Source organism: Diplotaxodon limnothrissa, linkage group LG6, assembly GCF_057381915.1.
Source record: "Diplotaxodon limnothrissa isolate DT_005_m linkage group LG6, D_limnothrissa_male_GT1.1, whole genome shotgun sequence".
Taxonomy (NCBI): domain Eukaryota; kingdom Metazoa; phylum Chordata; class Actinopteri; order Cichliformes; family Cichlidae; genus Diplotaxodon; species Diplotaxodon limnothrissa.
In genome coordinates, this window is record NC_140601.1 from 40,926,122 (window position 1) to 40,953,076 (window position 26,955).

A 26,955-nucleotide genomic window follows, 5' to 3' on the forward strand; every position below is an offset into this window, starting at 1 on the left:
GGTGGTAACGTGCCCACCGTCGTGGCACAAATGTTATTTCTGTTACCGCAAACCAGTGTCAGCTCGGGCCCAACGGTGACCGAGTTACTGCGTGATGGTCGGGATGCTGCGGGATCTCTTCATGATGAGACGCACCTCCACGTCGGGGAGGCTGTCCTGTTTAGTTTGGGCGCACCCCTCGTCCGCCGCGGCCATGTGCAGGTCGAAGCGCAGCGACACGGACTTCTTCCTCAGCTTGGGATTCCCCCTGAAGAAGGAGCCCTCCCACTGCTTTATCACCTTATCAATCTTCTCTGTCCTGGTGAGAGACGTTGGAGATGTTGGTAATAAACGGTGAATATGCAAACTGTAAACAGATTCTGTGAAAAACGTTATCGGGCTCTTTGCGTTTCTTTTGTTTGTGCAATGACTCATCTTCTCTTTGAATTTGAAAATCTGTCTTTTCATCTAAGTGTCATTCATTCATTCTCATCCTTGCTGAGACAGATAGAGCCTGCAGGGGGCAGCGACGGAGAGCGCTGATGCTAAAATGTGCTGAGCTTGAATTGCCCTAGATGTGGCCTTTGATAAGACATGATGTGAAACATAAAGAAGATACGCCCTCACTCTGTATTTTAATCATGATATAACACATCATTTTGTATCCTCATCAAACTATTTTTGAAGGCTTTTGATATTCTGGGAGACAGTCAATCAGCTTTCCATTGATTTACAGTGACCCTTCATTTTTAAAGAGACAAGTAGACCCAAGCCGTGTCAGCAAACTGCTCTGAAACTGCACAACAGAGCCTCTGGATCCTCTCATGCTAAGGGTTATTTGGGGCTTCCTTTAATTTGTCTGCACATTCATAATGATTCAACTGTCTGGGAGGGAGGGAGAGAGAGAGAGACCTTGCCTCAGCCCACTACTGCACTTTAAAGTGTGTCACAGCTGAAACGGGGTCAACTAACAGAGTGGTAGAAAACTGAAACACAGAGGTTGCACATTTATGTGTGTTTGTTTTGGTTTGTTTTTGTGTCAGATGGTTTCCAAAGTGGGTTCGATAGTTTCAGTTTCATCTTTAATATTTTAACATGTCAGTTTTATTTAGTTTTGATGGTTTAAGCGTTTCTGTCGTTTTAGCTTATTAAAATATGGGTTTTACGTTCGGGGGTAGACTCAAACAATTCAGAATGCATATTAATGCAAAAGTAAAGGGAAATTATTTGACATTGGTTTAAAATAATAACAGTTGATTCTGTTCTGGACATGTTGTTTCATCACACATCCAAGTGACTTTTCAGTCTCTGCTGACTGCAGGTTTCCTTATAAACAGAACATCTGCATAATGACTGAAACCAGCAACACTGTGAGGTCAGTTTCATGATCATTAATATGTAAATTGCCATGACCACTGATCAATGGTCATATGCACCATTCACCATTCACAGCATTGTAAGATGGTGAAAGATGTACCCTTAGGCCTCCTCCTCGATTTCCATGTAAATGTGTTCCTTGACTCCCCAGACAAACCAGCGTTCCTCCCACTGAAAACGCTACATCCAGATAAACAGATTTTTTTTGGGACCTCCTCACCTGGATGATTGAGCATGCATCAAGACAAGTTTTCACAGGACTGCTTCCAAGTAACAACCCATTACTGCTAATCAAATCCACTTGATTTAATCATCAGCACCTCTACAAACACAGTTGTGAGTGATGCCGTAAAAGCAGAGGCTTTGACAGTTTGATGGTCTGGAGCAATGATGTGTGTGTTAACATAATGACAAAGAAAGCCCACAATGATCTCAGACAAGCAATCGTTGGTGCCCATCATTCTGGGAAAAGTTATCACACCATTTCCAAACAATGTGAAATCCTTTGCTCTACTTTCACAAGTGGAAAACATTAACGTTGTCCGTTTTCCCAGGAGTGGACGCCGCAGCGAATCCACACCGAGGTCGGACGTGCAGTGCTCAGAGAAACTGCAAAAAACACAAAAGCTCCAGTTTAGACCCCACAGGCCTCAGTTAGCAACTTGAATGTTAAGGTTCATGAGAGTTCAATTAGAAATAGACAAAACAAGTATGACTTGTTTGGATGGGTTGCCAGGAGAAAGCCTGATCTCTTTTAAAATCTGTAGATGTTCTGGATAAAGTGAAAAACAAATTTAGTGATGAGGGCTCGTCTTGATAAACAAAACAAAAACCAAACAAAAGAAACCAGCACATATAAAAAAATAATAATAATTCACTACACCTAGATCCCAGATATCCCATGCCGATCATATGTTTTTAATTGCTTCAGCCTGCCCACGGTTGCTTTTGCATCTGCATCCATCTCTCGTCTGTTGTGACTGATGCAGACTCTTTTATTCGCTGGGATCTCGCTGCTGCTTTTCCCACATCAGATGGAAATAATCACTCCTGATTGAAATGTAATATTTACTCTGCTTGCAGCTTTGTGTTTGATCTACACCTTTTCTTTTTTCCTAGCAGCCCCTTGCTTCACTGTTTGACCAGCTACTCCCTAATTGTGTCCTTGGCTGTCTGGTCTTATCAGGCAGTATGGAGCAGGTTTGTCAGAGCTTTTCTGCTGGGAACAAGTGTCTGCCTGGACTAGAAATGAGCTTCTATGTAAGGTCAAACAAATTAGCCATGCACTAAAAGGCAGTGTATAAGCAGGGTGAAAGACATCAGGTGATAGTTGTCTGTAGATCGTTCACTGTGATTGATTGATGGATTGTTAATCTAAAAATGTCTTGGCAATTATCTCCTAGTATACTAGTAATTTGAAGTCTGCAGTTACAGACGAAACACCAGTTTGCTCAGTAACTGCAGACAGACGCCTCACTCAGGGAGTAGCTCTGTGCACTGCTTTGAAGTTAAGAGCCGCACACTAGTGGATATTTCAGGCTCTGGTCACCTAGGTTACGCTAATGTATCAACAGCCCGTCATATATCAATCAGTCACTTTTCCTGATGTTGGTAGCTGTCGCCAGTAGTTATCTTACCCTTCATCACTTTCAGTCACTGAATGTCATTGACTTTCTCTGCTGTTGCCACATCACTGCGATCACTTCCTTTGCTCCTGACAAAGTTGATTAGTTTAAACAGACAGTTTTATTTAGTTCTTGTTCATTTTTCCATTTTTTGTGGGAATGTCTTTCAGCTCTTCATCACACAATGTTTCGAACATTTAACCAGCATGAAACTGGAATGTGACACAACAGTCAGCTGCTGACATCAGCCTAATCTTATTTGCCAATCAAATATGCACACATAAGTCAGCAGGGTGCATTCTTACTTGTTATCTTTAGAGAGGGAAGAAGGGCGAGGTTTAGTCTAATTAAAAAATAACAAGGTCAAACTATGCAAGAGGCCCTCCCAGCAATAGCACAACAAAATAATAAACACGGGTCGTCCATCTTTGATGTGGGCAAGCGCGGTCACCTGCAAAATGTAGAAAATAACAGGATCTTTGAAGCAAACAACAGCGCACTCAGGAGAAAGTGTGAGGACATGACCGATAGTTGCTGGGCTGGCAGAGCAACTGCGTCTCTTTGCATCTGCGGCTCTCTGAGGACATTATGCAAGTGTGTATGCGTGGCTGTGTCTCGGTCTGGTAATACCTGAAGCACGAACAAAGATTTCCACCCATGTCTCGTCCAACAATGACAGGTGTCACGCCCTGAAGCATGCATACCGGGCGAGTACCTCCACATCAAACACAGGCCATTAAAGGAGGAGAATTCCCATGCAACCCAGTGAGGAATTACTCATGGGAACTTGTGAGCTAAATGTTTTTGTTTCTCCTAACTCGTTCGATGTGTGAAGGTAATTCTTCTGTTCGCCTAGACGTCGCCGGGGAGTGGAGTATGATGACTGCATGCTTGTGAACTAATATAAAGACTCTAATTGAAATGTGTTAAAGCTTCAGGAGATTACATGAGTAAGATGTTTTTGCAATAGGGATTTATCTGTGTGATGTAATTAGCGGTTACTATTAGAAAATGCCTAGGTTTCACACTCAAGCAGAAGCACTGACTGCAGGCCAAGTGGGAGCACAGCGATCAATACTTACTCAATGGTGCCGTGACCCTCCGCGCTTTCTTGCACCACATTGCCTTGAAGGATCTCCTGAGTCTTCACAGTGGAGATTGGCAAGTCCTTATCTAGTTCTGGCTCTGCGAGAAGTCGTTAAAGATAAACCATAATAAGAAATGACTGCAACAAGTAGGCGTGTCACTACTTTTCCATCAATAAAGAGGAATGCACCGAAATGATGAGACGTCAGCTTTTTGGCCAACAAATAAGATTACCGATGCGACCCAAAGACATTTACATATCATTTGTTCCCATGGAAATTACCTGAACCTCTCCTTTGAAGCTGAACATAACACCGGGCTCATGTTACACTCTATATTTGCCTGTTCTATATTTATACAGTAATCAAAATGTCCCGCAGTATATTTGCAGAGCTTTTTGTTATTTTTTCCCTGTACATTAGAGTCCATTGACATCTCTTGTAGTATTCCCCGTCTGCCTGCCTGGTGTCCTGTGTTTAAGTCCCTTTAAGGGTTTTGGCTCAATAAAAAGAAAAATGGAGGAATGGCGGCTACATGGTGGCTATCTTTCTGTCAGTATGATGTGAGATGTCCCACTCAGTGCTGCACAGCTGATTTTTCTGATGAGGCCCATACACTGTATATAAAAGATGGACATAGCCACTGTGACGTTACCTGCCGGTTTTGGTGTTAGCATTTAAGCTACTGTGTTGGTTTCTGGAGCCAGAAGTCACCATAATTAAAAAGAAATGGGTTGGAGAGCTAAATTGTAACGCTATCGAGTTCTGTTAGCTTCATCAATTTTGCAGACAAAACACTTATTCCCACATAGCAAAGTTGGTATGGCCCGGATCTGGCCCACACAATATGCTTACACATTCTTTGCACATACCGCAAAGAATGATGGCCCTTTGGTGGCCCAGATCTGGTTTGCCAGAGGTGGCTCACACATGGGCCAGCACAAGGCCTAATGTGTCACATTGGCTCATTTAATTATGACACACTGTATGAGAGACACCTTAAATCAAAGAGGGACTGGTTTGCTCCGCACAGCGAGGTAAATGTGTGTCTTACCTGTGAGTATCACCAGGCTTCGCTGTCTGTACAGTATGCTTTTCTTCAGCCCATTTTCTGTTGGGAGGAGTGAAGGTATGTCAGGGAGGGGCTCTGACTTGGGTTCGTCTGGAGTAACGGCGAGGTCACTGAAACCATTTTCAAGTCCATTCTCCTTTGGCTCCACGACTGAAGACCTCCATGGCCGCAGAACCATCGGCTGTGCAGTACGACCCATGTATCTGCAGGCACATGAAGACGTAAAGATGTGTAATATATGTACGACTCGGACGGCGGGAGGGATCTGTGGCGGCACTATATCCCTTGAAGTCTGATTGTTTCCATGTTTGACACCAAGTTGTCATATCATGAGTTCACAGTTCTTTACTTTCGCTTCTCTGTAGAATGAAGGATACAGCACCTATGGTTGTAACCAGACTGCTGGTCGTTAGCTCTCCGCTCTGCGTTCATATCCACAGTAATGTAGAAGCCACGACTGCTAATACATGTTTATGCAGGCAGGAGGTCTGTCTCCAATTAAAGCCATTATAACTTCCTGAAGTTACTACTAATTTTCAAGTCGTTTGATACTTCCATACCACCCCAACTGCTTCTTAGTCATCTGCTTTCATCATGTCATTTTAATTCCCAGGAAATTCCCATCCTTTATGCTAATGTGAAACGAAAAGCAGATTAGCTGAAGACTGTGGGAGGGATAAACACAGAAAAGGCAACAAAAAAAAGGTATCAATTTAAACAAGTTTGGCCAACTGGAAACACATGAACAGGTTTAATAAAAAACAACTGAATGGAATTTTATTCACAACAAGGTGCTTTATACTGTAAAGAAACCCCACCAAACAATCCTCTAAGAGCAAGCACGTGGCAAACATAAAACCAGGCCTCAAACCAGCACCTCTCTTAGGGCTGTCAAAAAGGAAATCCTCAGATGTTAATCCGTACTAAAAATTGCTTTTAGATGTTCCAAAAAATTTGATTCTGTTCATCTGGACGTAGAGTTTTCAGTGGGAGAAACGTTTCGTCATCATCCAAGTGACTTCTTCAGTCTCAGCCGACTGCAGGTTTCCCCAATCTTACAAATTGGAGGTTCATTTTCAACTATGCACACAATTTGGAAAACACGAAGCTCATGAAGTGTAACAGTAACATCACTCAAACCCCATTTCCCGGTCTCACTCAGATGTCATCGTTCTGCACACTTCGCTCACCTGCAGGAACACCGGACATCAAAATGTAACATCCTGGTTGCCAATTAGCCTCGCTCATGTTGCGCCTGTTTAAACTCCGCTGGAAGAACAATTCAGTGGGTGAAACGAGCACAAATGAAGAACGTAACGTCACACTTGGAAGGCGGATGATGAATATGAGAATCAAAAGAACTGGAAATTATAATAAGTCGTTTAAAAAATATATAGCCATTAAAACACGGTTTGATGTTTTTACCACACGAGCGTTTCTTTGATGTTCTATAAGACATAAGCATAGAACAGCAGTGTGTATTATTTTGGGGGGAGGATTCAGTTTGAATAGAGAGAGCGTTGTTTTGAGGCCTTTGATGTGTGGAGTTTTGACAAAGCAGTCTGTATTCAGAGTTTGGAGAAACTGAGCCACAGTTTCTAGAAATTTGGGAACTATTATCAGCAGAACTACCTTTTTCTGACATTACTGTTGGTAACGTTGCGCTATCATTTTAAAAGTTTGCTTTGTGTTTTGCATACTTGTGAATGTTGGCAGATGTTAGCATGCTAACAGTGAGTTGGACAGACCATCCAAAGTGTGTGCTCAGGTTGTGAGAGCAGTTGGAGCCAAATGATGCAGCACAGTGCAATGTGTCCTACAACCTCACTGACACACGAGCATGACTTCTGTTGTTGTTATTTAACAATTCATCTGCGATATTAACACAGTGTGGTGCAAAAGACAATGGTGATGTATTCTCTGGACTGAGCAGATGATCTAAAAGCATTGTGGCGCGACCTTTCAGAATCATCTTTTGTGCTTTTTATTCGGTAAATACCCATTTCACAAACCTCAGCGGTTTTATGTGCTGAAGCTTCAGTGAGACTTGTTTTTAATGCGTGCAGATGCTCTGCTCTCTCATTTTTTCTTGTTTTATTGTGTTTTATCCCACTCAATGCCGCCCTTCTCAAATATGACTAAACAATAGAAATTTCATATGCGTCCTGCCCGTCCTTGCATCATCGTCATTAATCTAAAGAGATGAGACAAATCAAAGGCAGCACTCCACTCTGCCCGTAACCTATGTGGCATAAAGTCAAAGTGATGTCTCCTAGCTATAAAACGTCAGCAGTGCGGTTGATGCAGCAAATGTGTTGAAGCATCTCAGAAGAGTCTAGCGTCCAAATGGAAGGAGATAATTAAAGGCCCCGTCAGGTGAGCTGAATATTCCCCTATAAAACAACTTGGCGCTTGCAGAAAAAGCCAGACAAAGACGCCTCTACTGTCTGGATTCTGTCAGCTCATGTAATTAAAGACAGCTGGATTTTCAGGCTATGAATCGGAGAGTTTGTCATCTTCATTTCAGTTTAACAGAAATGTTTATGTGCCACTATGTTGTATGGGCGGACAGCAGGGCCTGAGTACGTCTCAACTTGCAATTATTGTGGATTTTGAATTTGTATTCAGGTAAATTCAACATAATCCAAAAGATAAAGGTTAAGATTTGAAAGTGTCAACTCATAAAAGCTTGACAGCTCAAGTTAAAGAAAAGAAACAAGAAGTAATTTTGTTTACTTTGTGCATTACTTCTGACAATGACGCTTCTAACTTGCTCACGGCACTAAAGCGCGTGCCAAGTTTGTCAGACTCTGCTGCTTGATGCGTGATCTTTTTCTTTTTCTCAAGGAAGACATTTCATTAAACTGTAAAGACAAGGAAGAACTCTAAAACCACAAAATTCCAGCTCAAACAACCCTCCTGTCTTCTTTTAAGATTCCTCGCCCTTTGTCTCGCGCTCACCTTCCCTCCTCGCGCTCCAGCAGACGGCGGTAAGTAGCAATCTCTCTCTCCAGCCTCATCTTAGTGTTGAGAAGCTGATTGTGGCGCTGACGCTGGGTGGCCAACCCGCTCCTCACCTGCTCGAGCTCGCTCTCCAGCCCAGCGATCACCTGGGAAAGATCCTGCAGCTGGCTGGAGTAGAGCCTCTGGGTGTGCTGGAGGGACGTTTCCAGGCCTTTCTCCTAGACGCCAGAGAATAAAGACCTGTTTGGATCATGACTTGATGGTCTTTGTTTTCTTAAAAAGGAATGCAGTGAATACAAAACGATATTAAATAAAACAATTTTACAAATTCACCTAAATATATCAAGACTTTTAAAACTTTAGTGTCAACAATGAATCGAAACGCTTTAGCGCTCAGAGCTCTCCAGATGGAGCGGTTAGACGACGGTAAACTCAGCGTTTTTAAATTTAAGGGGGATTCTGTGCAGCTTTTTAATTTATCATCAACCAGCAAAATTAAAGTCATGACTCTTTTCCCAGTCTTAATAATTAGGTGCTTCTAGAAAGCATTGTACATAGAAGAGGAAATGTTACGCTGCTCTGTGGGCATACGAAAGGTCACTTTGTTAACTAGTGTATCAAATTGACAAGGCTAAAAACTTAGTTAGGACTGGATCAGGTGACTAGCAGTTTAATGCTTGTTTTATGCTGTTCTTGTCTTTCTATGCTCCTCTCTTTGTCTCCTCACCTTCAAACTGTTCATAGCAGACTGCTCTTCCTCCCTAAGCCTCTGTCATGGTCCTGGGTCAGTGACCCAGCGCTTTAAGTTTATTATTATCATTTTCTAGTTTATTATTATGATGATTATTATTGTTTGAGTTCTACGTGTTATATTCGGTCTGCCTCTGAGTCTGAGTCTGTATCTCTGTCTGTCTATGGTGTCTGTTTGTGAATCTGTCTGTTCAGTTCAGCGTCTTGTCTGGTTCCCTGTGTCTGAGTTTCCTGTTTTATTGTGAAGGTCTGTGTCTTATGTGAGTGTGCTGAGTTTACGTTTCCCTGTCTCGTCAGCTGTGATTTCTCCCAGGTGTGTTCCCCTCCTGTCTCTCATCCCTTGATTACTGCCGTCTGTGTATTTAAGCCCTGTGTTTCTCTGTGTTAGTATCGTACCTTCAACTAGCTGTGTGTTCTGCTTCCGTGTTTAGTGTTTCTTTTCTAGTGTTTCAGTCCTCAGTTCCACTATTACGACCTTTATTTTCTTTTAGTGAGTTTAGTTTGTACGAGGTTTCTCCAAGCAATAAAGCTGCGCTTTAAGTCTCACTTCCGTGTCTGAGTTCTGCATTTTGGGTCCACCACTCCTGCTTGCCTGCCTGCCACACAGCCAACCATGACAGCCTCGTTCTATTGAAGGTTTCTTCCTGTTAAAAATGAGTTCTTCCTTCCCACCATTGCCAACCCACAGTTCACAGGGGTTTGTCTGATCTTTAGAGGGTTTTTTCTAATTCCGTGGGTTCATTCACATCCATAATGTAAAATTGTATTAAAGCAGCAGTTGGGAATTAAATAAACTGAACTGAAATTAAACTGAATGAGTTTTTTTTATATTCATAACTTTCTTCTTTTTATTCCAGTTTTCATTCCTTAGATTTTCCATGAATTGCAGTTATGGAATCAGTTACACAATGTTTATGAAAGCAGCTCTGAAAATGAAGAAATAATAATAAAGTATCTGTGATTGAAAGATAGAAACCTTATGTATATCTTGGCACAGATGTATTAAAACTCCCTTTAGTTGCTAAATTGAAACATTACGCAAAAAGTATTTTTTCTTGTTATTGTCGTCTTTTCACAGGCAGTCTGCCGTGTGGTGTTGAAGCAGTGTTAACAGTGTGAATGATAACTTTAGATATTTGTTTTTTCTTACCAAAGCATGTAGGGTCTCAATCTCCACTTGCAGCGAGTGCCACTGCTTCCTGGCCTCGGCTAGCTCGGCCCGTGCCTCCCTCAGGGCGGCGCCGCCGAGGCTCACCTGCGCCCACGCTGCCTCCTCCTGCACAACGAGAGGGGAGCCAGATGTTTAAAGAGGTGTGAATCCCAGCACCACCACCCTCTTCGCCAAACACTCACACAACTACCTAGTTTTCCCTTATAGAACACACTCAAGTGGTTTCATATTTGTGTTAATGTAAAGTAGCTGATGAGATGCAATTGTTGGGTTTAATATCTGTACTATGTAAACGAAACAGAGGCCTGTTCACACAATGACACACACACACACACACACACACCTCATGAGTAAGTACTTTTTCCCACTGGCACCGTCAGACAACACAGAGGCGAAGCAGTCACAGGTGGTGCCTTTGGTGATGTGTGTTTCAGTGCAAGGTAAACAGACAGCGTGTACACACAGCTGTCCACACACTGTACAGCTGTGAGGCGTTTCACACCCTTCGTCCTCGCCCCGTTAAAACGAAGCTGTCTCAGCACTTATGACAATATTTTGACAGATAAAACAAAGTTACGCAAGATACTTCCTGTATAATTTGTTACTTCACTGACTCCATTTATCAGTTGCAACAAATTTAAAAAAAGATCTTTAATCAAGGAGACATTCATTTAGGGCAATATTAGCTGAAATCAGCAGCTCATTGATGATAACACCGGCAAACAAGACCTGACCTGACAGTGGATTTAAAAGGGACTCCTTACATATGCTTGCATATACATAGATTTTTATTTGAAAGTTGAGCATACACTTGAAACGAGCTATATATGACACCTACATCATACACATATATAATCTATATCCAACAGAAGATAAGCACTAGAAGTAAAATCCAAACAAAAACTCTTACAGAAGAGGTTGTGTTGGTGTTGTGTTATATTACATAAGAACATATCAGTGAGTTATTAATGGGGCCGTTATATGTGGAGCATGTTGACGCTGAAATCTGTTCTTGGAGTTAAATTATTATGTGTATTATATCACTGGGTTAACATTATTGTTCTGGAACAGCTCATTCATGTGTGTGCTTTATATACTGTTGACATGTGTTTGGGTAAATATTTGCATTTGATCTGCTTTCGTATGCGGTACATTTTTTAAAATTCTACAGTTTTTTGTTCTTATTCCTGTTTTTGCTTTTCTTTTCATCCTGTTATGTTTTTAATTTGTGCATAATGCTGTTCGTTGCCTGGTCAGACTCACGCTTGCATACCGTGAAACATCAGTGCACCACATTCTCCTCACTTATACAGCACTATGGAAAGTCTTTTCATCTTCATTTCCAGTAGCAAGAAAACTGCAGAATATGACATCATCTTGACATTATTACAGTTATACAAAGCTTGAATTGCATCTGCTGCGATTCCAATCCAGGCTTTTAAGAAAATCTAAATATAAACTTTTGTTTGTTCAGAGACAACTCCAATTGGCGCCTTTAAGCTTAAAGAGCTTTACTGTCATTGAACGTGATGACAGAAGTCATGCATGGATGGAGGTTTGGATTCTTTAGTCTATTTTGCACTCAGACTTTGACGTTTCATAAGGTAAACATTGTAAATGTTCCCGGGGACAACGAGGCTGCTCTGTATAATCTTACACGGTATCCAGACAGCTCCTCCTAAAATTAAACCTACATATTATTATATTATCTTTCTGTCTTGTGGAGCTCTTTATACTTTGTTTCAGCAACCAGATTACTGTCTCTGAAATAACCTATTACTGCTGCGCTTTTTATGTCATTTTTGGCACTTTGAACACCATAAAGTGATTGTCCAGTGTGCAGAAGCAAATGCTGATGTCTACTCAGCTAAAATCTCCAGAACCAGGCAGTTCACAATGTAGACACAGAGCGTAAACTCTGGTGTGTGCACTTAAGATCTAAAACAGATAATTATTCGGCAGAGCTGCAGAAATTAGGATAGATTATTTGCCAAATACATATTTGGCAAATAATCTATCCTAATTTCTAATATTTTTGCTTGCTTAGTTTAATTAGCAGGTAAAATACAAACAGAGGCTCCTAATGCTGTACAGGGAGTTGTGGTCCTGGGTAACGGACCGAGTGTCTTAAGTTTATAGATTTTGTATTTTTGTTTTATCTGAATGTCTGTGAAGGTTCTCAGTCATCCAGGTCATCGTAGTCAAAGGAGCTTGCAAAGAAAAGCGTCTGGACTTCTTTAAGTTGCTTGAAGATGTTTCACCTCTCATCCGAGAAGCTTCTTCAGTTCTAAGGTCAAATGGTGGGACTCCCCACCAGGTCAAATCTGGGACTCCCCACCATTTGACCTTAGAACTGAAGAAGCTTCTCGGATGAGAGGTGAAACATCTTCAAGCAACTTAAAGAAGTCCAGATGTTTTATCTGAATGTCTTCTGGCAATTCTTAGTCTTCCTTTGTTCCTTAGTTCCTGGTTATAATCTTTGGTTACTGTTCTTTATATATTTTTCAGTTTAGTTCCATTCTCAGTTTTTGGTAGTTTAGAGTTTAGTTTCACACTTTTGTGTAATTCCCCCGTATTGTGTTCATTTGTGTCTGTTTCCCCATTCAGTTTTATTTCACCTCCTTTTTTATTTTGATAAGTCATCTGTCCTTGTGCCTTGCATTCACTTTACTTCCCCTCGTCTCATCTTCCCCATTTGTTGTGCTTCCTACAGCTGTGTCCAATTCCCAATATCCCTCAGTGTGTGTACAAGCCCAGTCAGTCCTTTGTCGGTGCATTTGTTATTCCTTCCTGTCCTGTTTCCTGGTTGGTTTGTTTTTTCCTCCTTCTGGATTTAGTTACCTTTTGGACTTTGTTTTCCTTGAACTGTCTACACGTACTCATTAAAGGTATTCTTTGAGTTTTCCACCTGCCCGTGTGTTAGTCTGACTTCTGGAGTCCACATCCACACATAACAGGACAACAAGAAGCAGTTGTCCATGTATTGATAAATCAGTTAAAGTATATTAACTGCTCACGACCCCCACAAAACAATTCATTTTAGCTACGCAAACGTCCCTTGCCTTAATTCCTACAGATTAGAGGAAAAGAAGAACTCCTCTGAAACAAGCCAAACGCAGTCTTTGAATCTTTGAATGATTTTTTTATTGCCGTGTTGTCAGCTCTTGACTGCTGCATTGTGCTGCTGTTAGTGGGTCTGATGTAAACAGCAGAATTTAATAAAACCTGCCCTGATTTAGTGCCGTGGTCGCTCTCAGCCCTTGGTGAAGGCACTTTATTGTTGCTGTCAGACCAAAGTCATGGTGCTGTGGAATAATAAACAGCTTCTGGACTGTGTTTTTCCCAGAAAAGAGGCCAGCTGAGCTAAAATAAGAGTGGAAACGTCAAAACAAAACAAAGCTGCTATTACTAGACACAGGATGAGGATGCTTAGGTTGTATTTTGGGTTGTAAATATTTAATGAAGGTGAGGGATCATTCACACAGACCACCACTACTGTGTTTAGATGAAGAGAGAAAGGAGACAAACACACAATCTGCACACAAACAGGCCATATAGCAAGGAAGGAGAGGTTTCAAGCTTTTTATCCCAGTCAACAAATACCAGCGGGGCACATGCATCACCCTGCCTGTGGGACAGCCTGGAGTTGGTCCTGAGGGTGTGTCGGACCGGCACAGATCAGGACCATTGTCCTCAGAAAAGACAAGTGAAGATTGTGTAAGAGTGGATGCGTACCTCGCTGAGGGCTCCTCTGTGTGTTCTGGATGCTGCTGCTGCTCCAGCTCCAGCATGAGGAGGCCCGACCAAGCCGGGGGCTGGATTTGAGATGGCGCCCAGGCCGAGGTGTCTCTCCCCCGGGCTGGGGAGTCTGCTCTGTTCGCACTGCGCTCTGATTCGGTCGAGGAGCTGGGTGAGCTCCATCCCTGTGCCATCCTCCTCCTCCCTTCCTCCTGCTGCTGCTGCTGCTGCTGCCGTGGCCGTCGCTAACAGAGCATCACAGGAGCTGGCCCGCTGCAGCTGCAGAGCCCGGGCTGCCTGCAAAACAACCAACCAGGGGGAGGGAGAGAGAAAGGGAGCAGAGAGAGAGGGGAGGGTGAAGGATGGTAAAAAATACAGGCGAGACAAAAAGAGAGATGAGAGTTGGATTAAAATAAATTCTGAATGAAAAAGGTGAGTAAAATGCAAAGGAGAAAAAAGTGGGAACACATGTGGAGAGACAAGGAGAGGAAGAGTAAGCAGGGATCAATACCACATTTATGCATATGTGTGTGCACGAAAGGATCCTGAAAGTGAGGGAGGGGAGTATTAGTCAGCAGGAATGAGAAAATGAAGATAAGGAGGGAGGAAAGAAAAGATGGAGGAGGGACGGACGAGGTCACTGTGAGCTGTTTCTCACACAAGGAAAAAAAGTGCTCATGCACACCCAGTCATTACAGGACTATTATGTCGAGGTTGGAACAGATCACTTATAATTTACGTGTTATTATAACAAGTATTCCTATAATTAGAGATCTAAATAGGACTATTACACGCATTTTATATATCATAACCACTTAAGGGTCATGTAGCGTTCACGAGAGGAGCACATCTGTGGAGGTCAGAGTGAAGGGACAAACAAAGACTGTGTGGAAATTGTTTTTCATCCTGTTTTTAATGTGAGAGATCGAGACAGCAGATGCAGTTAATAGACAGTCCCTTGAAAATGTGCCTCATCATGTACCTCTTTTCCACAGCCACTGACAATAAAGGCTTCAAAGGCCTTAAGTTTGTTACATGCCGATGGCAGCTTTTTGGCACCACAATGTTTTTGCAGTGGAAACGTGTGAAAACTGGTTATAGACTTGTAGGGGCTGGTTTCTGCTCTCTTTTCCAGCCACTACAAGATGACAGTTTGAATCCAGCACCAACGAGAAAATGTCAACTCATTCCTCCAAACATGCAGGTACTGTAATTTCCTGCCTCTTCGCTTCTTCTTCCTCTACTCTGTCTCAGAATTACTGAGTTTTGCAGCCTCCAGGGACCCTGAATGTTCTCGCTGAAGTTATAGGGGTGAGCTAGTTTCTACTTTGGAACACAGTTACTACTGTGCATGCAGATGGAAAAGCACGGGAGGACAGAAAAGAGAGCAAAGTTAAAAAGACAAATGAATGAGAAGGCAAGACAGAAGAACATTTAATGACCTCAAATTCCCGGTGCATCTCCTGCAGCTCTGTCATGGAGCGGTGAACCTCTGCATGCAGTATCATGCTGCTGTGATCTGCCGTCCTCTTGGTCTCCCTGAGCAGAGCCACCTCTTCCTCCAGACGCCTGGTGTTCCTCTCTTCGGTCTCGCACCTGCGAGGGGATATTGACACATATCGACCTAGTTTTATTATTTAAACAGTAAAATGCATGAACACACCAACCACCCAGCATCCATTCACATTGTTTTCTGGGGGAAAACTTGCATTTTTGAGGCCATTACAAAAATATGAATTCATCCTAATTTCAACCTTAACTAAATATGCCTGCTGAGCAATTTATGATTGATTAGAGGACCAGCTAACATCTAACTGGTGCAAAACCAGTCCAGGGTAGCATCTGCTTTAATCTGGTTCAGTTCAAACTGGAAGTTTAGCAGATCATGTGCAGCCAATGTTTAATAAAATGGAATAAGCTGATAAACACACCAGAATAAGATGAAAGACACCACATGAATTAAAATTAATGAATAATGATTCAAGTTAAATTCCAGGTTTTTGTTTGATTAGTTGTGATTTTTAGATAATCTTCTAATTTAAAACATTTGAAAGGTACTTTATAGATGACAAAAAGTCAAAAGCTTTTTGTGTTTTATTATAAATCACTGCTTGCAGCCTACCTGGAGTACCTTCAGGACTCACCACAGGATCACAGCTCACACTGTGGCAAGCATTTAAATTGAGGTTTGATCGCTACTGTGCATCAAATGTTTGACCTTTGTATTGAAATCTGTGTTGTAAGATTCAACCTTTGCTTTTCCAGTTAACTGCTTCAGAGAAGTGTAAACGGGTTAAAAATGTGTCATTTTTATTTCAACTTGTAAATCTGGTGAAAAACATCTTGATTAATCCTGGATTTGTGAGTGAAATGCTCATATGCACTGTTTGTGACATGCCAGGGTCCAAAGTGGCGCAGTGATAAACAATGCTCCCTCACAAGAGGAAGGATCTGGGTTTGAATCTGCCAGTAGTCTGGCAATTTTGCAGCGGAGGTATGTTCAAAGTCATGTTTTATTTATCGCTCCGGCTCGAGACCGAGCTAATTTAGCAACTGAAATGACTGAGTAGGGCAATTTGAAAGTAAACTAAGAAAACACCCCAGAAATTCTCATCATTGGTCCAGACAACATGGAGGAAGATCGCAGAGAAGGTTGATGTGACAGGCTGAGACAGAGACAGATGATCCCTAAAGAGACCAGGCAGGAAGAGGAAGAAGAGGGCGACGATGACAACACGACAAGCATTTTTGAGAAACATGTAAATAAGGTCACCCGATCCCTGGTACTACCACCTGAGGGTCGGTATAATCCACACTGAGTTTTAGCACTCAGCTTTTCCTCTTGGACAGATTATTGTAAAGCTCTTTTACAAGCTATTAATCAAAAATCGATCAATAGACTTCAAATCACTCAAAATGCAGCAGTAAGACTTTTTTCAGGAACTAATGAAAGTGTCTAAAAATATTGCACAGATTTTACTGACTCTACACTGGCTGTTCATTAGTTTTACAATTGTTTCCAAGATTTTGCTTCTTACTCTTAAAGCTCTTTGTGGCCTTGTTCCAGAATACACTGGAACCTTGTGCCAACCAGTGCATGGCCCGAGATCCTCAGGCAGGAACCAGTTAACTGCTCCCACCTCACACTTAAAGACAAAAGTAAATTCAATTCAATTTAATTCAACTTTAATTTTATAGCGTGAAATCAAATCTATCGCCACAAGGTGCGTTTGTAACGTAAGGACCCGATGATAATAAAGAGAAAACCCAAACAATCAGACGACCTCCCGTGGTGACATACTTGGCGACAGTGGGAAGGAAAAACTCCCCTTTAAAAGAAAGAAACCTGTTAAATCCTCTGCCACAATTCATTTGGTTCGACGGAAAGAAAACTGGACAAAAGATGAAAATCAACAGGGAGCTAGTTCCACAGAAGGGCCCTGTGGCCCCTCCCTGAGCCTGGTTCTGTTGGAGGTTTCTTCCTGTTAAAAGTGAGTTTTTCCTTCCCACTGTCGTCAAAGTGCTTGCTCATAGGGGGTCATATGATTGTTGGATTTTTCTCTGTATGTATTATTGTAGGGGCTACCTTACAATATCAAGCGCCTTGAGGCGACTGTTGTTGTGATTTGGTGCTGTGTAAATAAAATTGAATTGAACTGAACTGAGAAAGGACCCAAGTGCAGGCACTGACAAATGACGTATTGCGAGTGAGCTTTAATTACAGTGGGGAAAACGAAACACAAACAAAAGCTGAACATGGCAGCAACTAAACTGAAACAAAACCTAAACTGGGTGAAACTAAAGTGATACAAAGGAACAAAAGCCTGGGACTAGAAACTCAGGACATAAAACATAACAACCTGAGACATGGAGCCTGGAGCACAGAGAAATGCAACAGGTAATGCACAGAGAGGAAGACACAGGGCTTAAATACACAGGCAGGACAATGAGAGGATGGTGAACAGGTGGGAACACAGCTGGGACAAATCAGACATAATAAGACAAAGGAAGCAAAGCAGAATACACTAACATAAGACAAGGACTATCAAAGTAAAACAGGAAGCATGAGACATTCGCAGAGACGCAGACTCAGAGACACGGACTAGACACTGAGACATGACTGACATGATGCACTGTGGAACACAGGGAAGACACAGTGAGCGAAACTAGGAGATAGAACAACAAATATAGTATAAACACAAACCCAGCCATGAATAACAAATAATCAAGGAATATAACTTAATCAAACACAAAACACTGGGTCACAGACTCAATGCCATGACAAACTGTAGTTGCTTCCTTCAAGCTTTAAAGACTGAGTCACATCCTATCTACAGCTTTCAACTCAAATCAATTTACTTTTATTTATATAGCGCTAAATCACAACAACAGTTGCCTCAAGGTGTTTTATATTTCAAGGTAAAGACCCTGCAATAATACAAAGAAAACAGAGAAAACCCCAAAATTCATGTGACCCCCTATGAGCAAGCGTTTTGGCAGCAGTGGGGAGGAAAAACTCCCTTTTAAGAAACCTCCAGCAGAACTACGCTAAGGGAGGGGAGGGGTGGGTCATCTGCTGCAACCAGTTTTAAGCCTCATCTTAAAAGTAGAGATAGTGTCTCTCTCCTGAATCCAAAGTCTTATACTGTTTTCTTTGCCTTGGACAGATATTCTAAAAATTATTCAAAAAGGGGTTTTAATATGAAATCTTTATGATTTCATGTTAATCTTTATGAATATGAGATCTTTATGCCATAATTCAGAGTTCTTCAGAGTTCACTATCACAGAGACAGTATGTGAGCTTTAAACATCCTTCAAAGCATTAAGTTTGCCTGTCTGCTCTGTTATCAAACCACATACTTGAGGATATCTCTGAATCTTGCTCTAAGTCTTATAGCAATGGTTCACTGCACAACATCACAATGTAGTGGTTAAAAGTGGATAATTACAAATAAAATCAGACCACAAAACTTTCCATTACCCTAGCCACATCAAAGATCCAGTTCCTGGAATAAACTACAAAGAGCAGGAGAAAAATTCTCTGTAGGAAACATTTTCATTATTAAAAATATCAGAGCACATACAAACATATGGCTAACCCCACCCAGTCACTCGAAGGTCAAGTATTGACTAATGCAAACAGCAATTCTAAGAATAGCTAGTGAGTGTCTAACCAGGGGCTGGAGTCTCTGGTATCAGCTGGAAGTTTTTATTTCACCCCATGACTGTGAGTCATTGCGCTGCAGAAATGATAACTAAAAGAGAAAAGGACATAAAAAGACCTTGGAGTCATCCTAGTGCATCATAAACAGACAGATGGTCAGGAAACTCGTCAGGTGGAGGTATAAAAGGAAGAGACAGGTATTTCATCCACTGTCCTTTAGGGGTTAACATTCAACAGCAGGCGGGAGGTGTGTGAGGGAGGTAGAGGTGGTGCTGATGGTGGTGGTGTTGTGTGTGTGTGTGTGTGTGTGGGGGGGGGGGGGGGGGGGGTGTCTGTGTCACTCTGCATCAATACATAAGTGAAAGCGCCGACGCGGCACAAAGTCAGGCAGGTTGGCTCACAGGAGCGGGAACTGGCCTGAGTGCGATAAAAGGGGAGCTGGAAAAGCATTGCAGCAGGATGAAAACAGGAAGTCTTTTATTCTGAACTCAACAGCTTTGCCTCAAACACTGAAACATCTTTATTGGCTGGTGATGATTATCCCATATTAGCGCCTGTCATCTGGTAAAAACTACCAATGGTACACAAACAAAACCATGTCTTTTGCCCACTGTGGCCGATTACTTTGGACATACAATACATGCAATAGGTTTATGCAATATGAAATCATACCTAATGCTAATTAATAATCAGAAAATTGTATTGATTGAGGAAGAGGAGCACTGGAGCTTCCAGGAAAATTAAAGCCAAATACAGCTGACCTGGCCTGGATGGCAGCCGCTCTGGACTTCATGCTGTCAGACTCTAAAGCCAGCTGAGCATTCTCCATCAGTAGTTTACTGACCTGACAAAGCAAAAAACAAAAAAACAAATAAGATGTGATTAGATTTGGAGGTCAAGGCAAAATCTAACCGGTGATTCTATACATACAGTTTCCATGTTCTGGTGGCATGATCAAAGCTACAGCTCTCTAAGAAACAAATCATGAGATGAAAGTCACAAAACTTGGAAAAAGTGGGAGAGCAAGTCGCGGCAGTGGTTAGCACCGCTGACTTTTAGGAAGAAGGTTCTGGGTTTGAATCTCGTGATCTCTGGACTCTTTTGTGTGGAGTCTGGTTATTTTCCACATTATAAGGCGCACTTAAAATCCTAATTTTCTCAAAAATCGACAGTGCGTATTATAATCCGGTGCGCCTGATGTATGAATTCTGGTTGTGCTTACTGACCTTTTATGTGGTACACGGCGCTCAAAATCTGTCAACAATGTTTTAGTAGGACTTTTGTGAGCTATGAAGCCGCACTGCTTGATAGATTTTCTGAGCCTCACGGCTACTGTAGTCAGGAGCCTCGCGGAGTAATCTGGGTCCTAAACTCCTTCTACTTCTGTCCCAAGGTCAAACGAACACTGCGGAATCACTGGGAGTTAAAAACTGTCTAAATTCTTTCATCTTTAATAAAATGATCAGCGTTACTGCTTTACTGGATGTAACAATTAAGTTTAACATCCAGGCATCCATGAAAACAGAATTTATTAAATTTAACGGAGTCAGAAGTTAGCAGGAAGTTAGCTCGCTAGTTTCCACCTACAGCTCTTCTATCATTTTCAACATAAATGAAGACAAAAAACTAAACAGCAGTGACTTTTTTAGGGTTGCTGAAGTTGGGCTAGCTGGTATGTAATGATGCGCTACGTGATCGCTAGCTACACAGCTATGTTAGCATAACAAACTGGAGGACGAACGCTAACCTTTTTTCCACTCTGTAAAAGTTAACGTGAGGGTTCCCGTTGGTTACGAACAAATGCAGTTGCATGGCAGAATGCTGTAAACGGACCAAACTTCAGGCAGGAGAACAACTGAGATAATCCATCCACAATAAGAGGTTAGTCATTAATATACTGCAGCAACATGGGAATAGAGCAGCTGCGAGAGAATTCAACATTAATGAATCAATGGTATGGAAGTACGGAGCCCTGCAAGGGACATGGGAGAGAAAAAAATTACGATGAACTTTTGCGAGATCTCGCAAAACTAACTCGGGATCTCACAAAAGACAGATATCTCCGAAAATGTCAGAGCACTTTTGCAAATATGTGATGTCTGGAATTCAACTTTTGCGAGATCCCGAGTTACCGAGTTACCTTTGCGAGATCTCGCAAAAGTTCATCTTAATTTTTTTTTCTCCCATGTCCCTTGTGGGGCTCCGTATGGAAGTGGAGGAAGCAAGAAGAATGAGTTGAGTAAAATTTGACTCATCTGACTGTTTTGTTTCGCTTAATGCGCCTTATAATCCGGCCTGCCTGATGGTCCGGTATTCTCCTAAACCCTGTGTGGGCTTACAAGTACTCAGGCTTGCTAAACAGTCCAAAAACATGCATGTTAGGTTAAGAGGTGATTCTAAATTGGTCGTACATAAAGAATCTAAATGCATAAAATAAAGTGCAATATGACTTTGTGTGAAAATGTAAATGTGGCTTGTAATCTAAAGCACTTTGAGTGGTCAGTGAGATTAAAAAGGAGCTATAAAAATGCCCAACCCATGCTATAGACGCCTCATGCTTGTAATCCATCCTACTTTGCATGCCAAAATCCCCATATTATCAGACGCACACAGACTCTGAAGAGATACTGTTATGAATTAGGCCTATTCAGAAGAAAACAAAGCATTTGTACATCAAAGGTGATGCGATTGACTCGATTCAGCTCACGCCCTTCCTCTTTGTACTTTTTAAATATAAATTACACTAATACCTCAAAATATAGCTTGTTGAATATAAACTTGATATATTTAATTTACAGGTAAAGCTAAAATCGATCCTTTGAGTGTTATTGCTCCTCATGTCACTTCTGCACTCAGAAAGCCAATCAGTGGTCCAGTTTGCACATCCTGTTTACATACTGTTCATGGGAGAGTTCATTTAGCATACACCTTCTGCAGGGATTTATATCAAATCCCACAATTTTTTATAATTTCTAATATTATTTTAATACAGCAAAGTAAAGTATAAAACATTGGATCCTTGTATTATATCAAACACAAATAAAAATCTTAACACGCCCTCATTCTCCTTTGTTTTCTTATGAGTACAAAACTTTTGAAAGAAGACACACCCTTGCTGAAAGAAAGCCAAAGATAACATCGACTATTCCACCATTTTTTTTTTTTTACCATAAGCACCATTACAAGCTTCACTCATTATATGGATAGAACATTACAATCCCAAAAGTGAGGATGTGAGTCAGGAGACTGACAACATCATGGAGTAATGTCTGCCCCGTCTCCTGTGATGTAACTAAATTGAGCACTTCTTAAGAAGATAAATAGAGAACTAATCCCTAACATTTATATGGAAGCACTCCCTGGATCCTCAGACAATGAAGTTGGCTGAGTTTGTCTGTGGTAGTCATGGGAAGATGTGAACAACTAATTAGTGTCTGTCAGTGACACCTACTTATGCACGGTGTAAAGAAAGTGACAGTAAATCCAGGGAGCAGCTCAAAACCATCAGTTGAGTCATGGGAGATCACTGCTGTTAGTCGTCGACTCAGCGCTTCCGCATTCTTTCTGTGGCAGCCATCAATCGTGGGTCTCTGTGGCAGCGTAATGATACGGGCACAAGACATATCTTTCTATATCTGTGGCGAGCCCTCTCACAGTACGCAAAACATCTTCGATTAGTCTCGTTGATACCAAGGCTGTTACAATGATAACTAATGTTAAAGGTAAAAAACTTGGGCGTGTGGTTCGACATGGTGCTCTCTTTCAGGTCTCATGTAACAGAGACAACAAAGTCCACCTTTTATCATTTAAGAAACATAATCAGACAAGTTTTGTCAAGCGACACTGCAGAGGTTCTTGTCCATGCATTTGTGTCTTCGCGTATTTATTATTGTAATGCTCTCCTTTCTGGGCTACCAAAGAAAAGTTTTAGAGGTTTACAGATGGTTCAAAATGCAGCTGCTCGCATTTTAACTAAAACTGGGAAATCTGAGCACATTACCCCTGTACTGAGATCTCTTCATTGGCTACCTTGACAGGTTCAAGCAGATTTTAAGGTCCTGCTGCTCACCTACAAGGCTTCAAATGCACCTTCATACCTCTCTGACCTTGAAGACCCACTTGTTCACCCTGTCCTACATGTCAAAATTCCATGCCTTTTAGTTTTTAAATAATAATAATAATAATAATAATAATAATAATAATAATAATAATAATAAACTAAGTCTAAAAGCATTTTACCTACCTGAAATGATTATTAGCTAAAAAAATGTTATGTATTATGTGAGTACAAGAAAATAATTATTAGAATATAATGTGTTAAATTGGCTTAGATGAGAGGGTCCAGCAATAGATCAGAGGAAGAGGGAAGCATTTGTTTGTGTGTTTTAGTTTGGTTTAGCTGTAGGCTTGAGAGTGTGTGTAATTGTGTAGAGGGAAAGGAATTTATGGAGACTGGGGGTCAGCCTGTCATAAAAGGAGACAGGAAGCTACAGTTGGGGGTTGCTGATGCTGATGCTTGTACCTTTAATAAAAACTCATAATTGTTATAACTTAGAAGCAGGTTTGCAGGAGACTCTCCACATGCTTATCTGTAAATGTAAGACAACAAGAGGCCAATGGCCCAGTGGATGCAGAGTCGGGGTCTCAGTGTTTGTAATATGTTAACTCTGTTTTGTATGTTGTGTAGAGGAATTTAGTGTAGCTTGGGTGAGGAGATTACTTTTATGACCGGCAGGAAGTCACGTACACAGAGACACACACACAGTGCTTTGACTGTTATGACGCACCCACACCTATATGCACACTCACTCACGTGCACTCACACTTACACACGGGTACGCGCACACACACTCACTCACGTGCACGTGCATACACACACAAACACAGAGTTTGCAGCACACCGTGGGGGTTTTATGATGGGGTCACTTCTATAAAGCTGACTGTAACAAACAAAGGAGTGGAAGATTTGCAGAGGGACACCGGCCTTGCGCGCCTCCCCTTCTCTTGCTTAACTGAAGATGAATGAAGATGAATAAAGGTTTTGTGAAAATGACTACTGAGTCCGGTGCCGTCTCTGGATGCCTCGAGGAATAAAAAAGAACTGATTTCGTAACAGTTTCAAAACTAATAAACCAGAAGCTTTATATCTACATGACATACAAGTCTTTAGTATTTGGCTTTTAGTATTGGACAATTGCAATGATTTGTTTTATTACATAATAAAGCAAAATCACATTTAGGAGGGGCCATAGGAGTCCAGTCAATGTGGATTGGGCTCTTGTTGAGGACTGAAACTGGCTTTGGGTAGGTGGAACGTCACCTGTCTGGTGGGGAAGGAGTGTGAGGTAGTTCTAGAGGCAGAGGGATACTGGGTATGGCTAAGTATAGTTAGACTCATCTCAGTGCACAACTTGGAACCAGTTAGTTGGAGCGGTTGGACTGACACTGAGAGGTGGCAGGCAGGGGTGGGTATATTTTTATCCCCTCGGTTCAGTGCCTGTAATTTGCAGTGATTATAAGCTGAACAGCATCTCAATGTACCCAGTAGGGTCCCTGAGTGGAGTCCTGGAAGATGCCCCATCTGCCCTACTCAGGGACCCCTGTGCTCACGAGGGCAATGACATTGTGACCTGGAGTTATGTGACTGGGAGGAACACCATGCTCGCACATAAGGGTGCCCATAAGTGCACAGGGTACCAGGACACCCTAGGCCTCAGGTTGATGATTGGTTTTGTAATCATATCATCAGCTCAGCTGCTTGCTGAGGAGCACTGAAACTGAGAGGAGATCGAACCCCCGCCCCCCAAAAACATGTCGGCTGCAGCCCTTATGCACAACTTTCTCTATTTTGAAGTTAGCGTTACGCTTGTTCAAGTTTTTGTTCCATGCAAACGTCAATAGCATTAAGCAACACTAGCTAACCTTGACTTGTGAGCTACTAACCCCAAAATGCTGTCTCGAGTTGCTCCTGGAAGCGAATTGACTATATTATATTATAACTACCGGTATATTATAACATTGGACTGAGTTTGGCAGATGAAATAAAAAGTAAAAATCTTGCTGTGTGTTTATGAGTTATTTGAAACTGTTAACTACATCCTATAATAACCAAATCATGTTTTATGTGTCAGTGAAATGAGTGCACACACACAGTGACAGCTAACTTTGAATATAGCAGTGCAACAGCAGCAGCCTTCCTTCTTTGGACATGCCTGTTCTCCAGTGACTTCATGTCATATGCCATGACACGATTAATCGACGAGCAGCATTGTCTAGTCGACTAGCTTTTCACTTTAGCCTTTAGTAACTCATCTGATTCCTGTGGCCTGATATTTGTGATAAATTAACTTGTAGTTGTCAAATTATTTTATCAGCCGTGAATGAACTGTTGCCACATTCATGCAGCGTAGCAAAGTTACATCTAGCTTTCACATATTTAATTAAAAATGATCAACAACAGATTAAATTTGCGGTCCTTGTATGCAGTCCTAACAGGAACTTCAGAAATAAAAGGCAGTTCATTTTACAAACTGTGTGATGGTCTTAAAAACAGGGTGCCATTAACCACCTATCCTATCCTTTAACTAAACATGTGTTCGAGGCTGTTCACAGGATGCTGCATCCAGCTGTCATCGACACTACACTGGACAATAGGCTGTGTTTTTACTGCACTCATTGTTTGATTATACACACCCACTCCTCTCCTGTGGCTGCAAGATGGCCTTGAGCTGATTATTATAAAGCCTGAGTAGAAATAATACTGCAGCACCACAATTATGTCAAACAGCTGTGAAATTTACATAACTCTTTATACCATCTGACCTGGGCACGGAGCTCCTTGACGGTCTGTTCCTGTTTGGACCAGTCCTGGGAACGCGCGGTGTTCCTGACCCCCCAGCTGGCTATCTGAGCCTCCAGCCGCTGGTTTTCTTCCTGCAGCCGGTTCACCTGCTCCAAGAAGCTCTTCAAGCGAGCATTCAGGCCCCACATTGTGTGACTGGAGTCCTGCAGCGAGTCCATGGACATCTGAGAGAGAGCGAATGTTTACAGTCACACGCAGTTGCTGAGCCTGTGAAATTTTCATACAGTCAAATGACGCAGCTGGTGGTGCCTGTGATGGCCAAACCTTTCAGGCAGTACGTGACTGACAGGCGCGTGTTCACAAGAGCTTACAACTTTCTCTGCAGTGTGAAACCCACACGCTGCCAAAGGCGTTTACAAGGTAAATGTTTACCTAGTGATACTCACCTGCAGCAACGTGGCCTTCCCTGAATGAAGCACAGTATATGTAAGTCACTCTGTTTGCCCGGTCACACAGTCCACCACTCCTCACAGCTTAGCTGCATTCCTCCACAGCGAGCTGGAGAGCACTTCCCACTGTGTCCCAGGTCATCGGCAGCAGGCCCCCGAGACAGAGCAGACAGGCTGGCCTGCCGGTATCAGCGTTCGCTTGTCTTCAGGGTCAGTCACGGCAGGGACGTTCCTCCCTGTCCCACCTCGGCCCCTCCCAGGCAGCATGTGGTTACCCGCTGGACACTGGACACAGTGCTTGCATCACCAACGCTCTGGGGTCCCTTTGTACTCTCTGATCCAGGATTACTGATCTGCTTTCAAACAGGCAGCAACACAAGCTGCGGAGGGAATGTTCAGGGAGACACAGTGACAGGACCTGAGTGTGTGTGTGTGTTTGTGTGAATGGTCCTGTAATGAGAAGTTACATTCACTGTAATGAATGTGAAGCCCGTGTCCCTGAACACTCTCTCACTCTTTGTGCAGACTTGCTCAATGACAGCCTTGGTTGGATGTGTTTGTGCTGTCTGGGCCAAAGGTTTTCTCTTCCAAATATTATTATGTGGTTTTTTTATATTCCCTTGGTTACAAGGACTGCAGATACGCTTTCTTAACTACTGTTTAAGCAGTTACTTGATGTCATCTGGAGTTTGTAGCTTTCTGTTGCTTTCAGCGGACAGACTCTGCGGCATCATCTTAGACTTCAATAATATCATGGAAATGGCTAATGTGTTATGAT

The 26,955-nt window shown here is 42.1% G+C and overlaps 1 protein-coding gene across 1 annotated transcript; it reads right to left on the reverse strand.

The window, feature by feature from the left end:
- Window positions 1–4: 4 nt before the first annotated feature.
- Window positions 5–26,218, reverse strand: krt222 (keratin 222). Its single transcript, XM_085356468.1, has 10 exons — window positions 26,175–26,218; window positions 25,749–25,952; window positions 19,688–19,770; window positions 15,204–15,357; window positions 13,759–14,058; window positions 10,003–10,128; window positions 8,100–8,320; window positions 5,121–5,341; window positions 4,064–4,166; window positions 5–298 (listed from the first exon to the last, which is right to left on the reverse strand). The coding sequence occupies exons 2-10, from the start codon at window positions 25,950–25,952 to the stop codon at window positions 85–87; spliced, it is 1,626 nt and encodes a 541-aa protein (XP_085212594.1). The 5' UTR covers window positions 26,175–26,218; the 3' UTR covers window positions 5–84.
- Window positions 26,219–26,955: the final 737 nt, after the last annotated feature.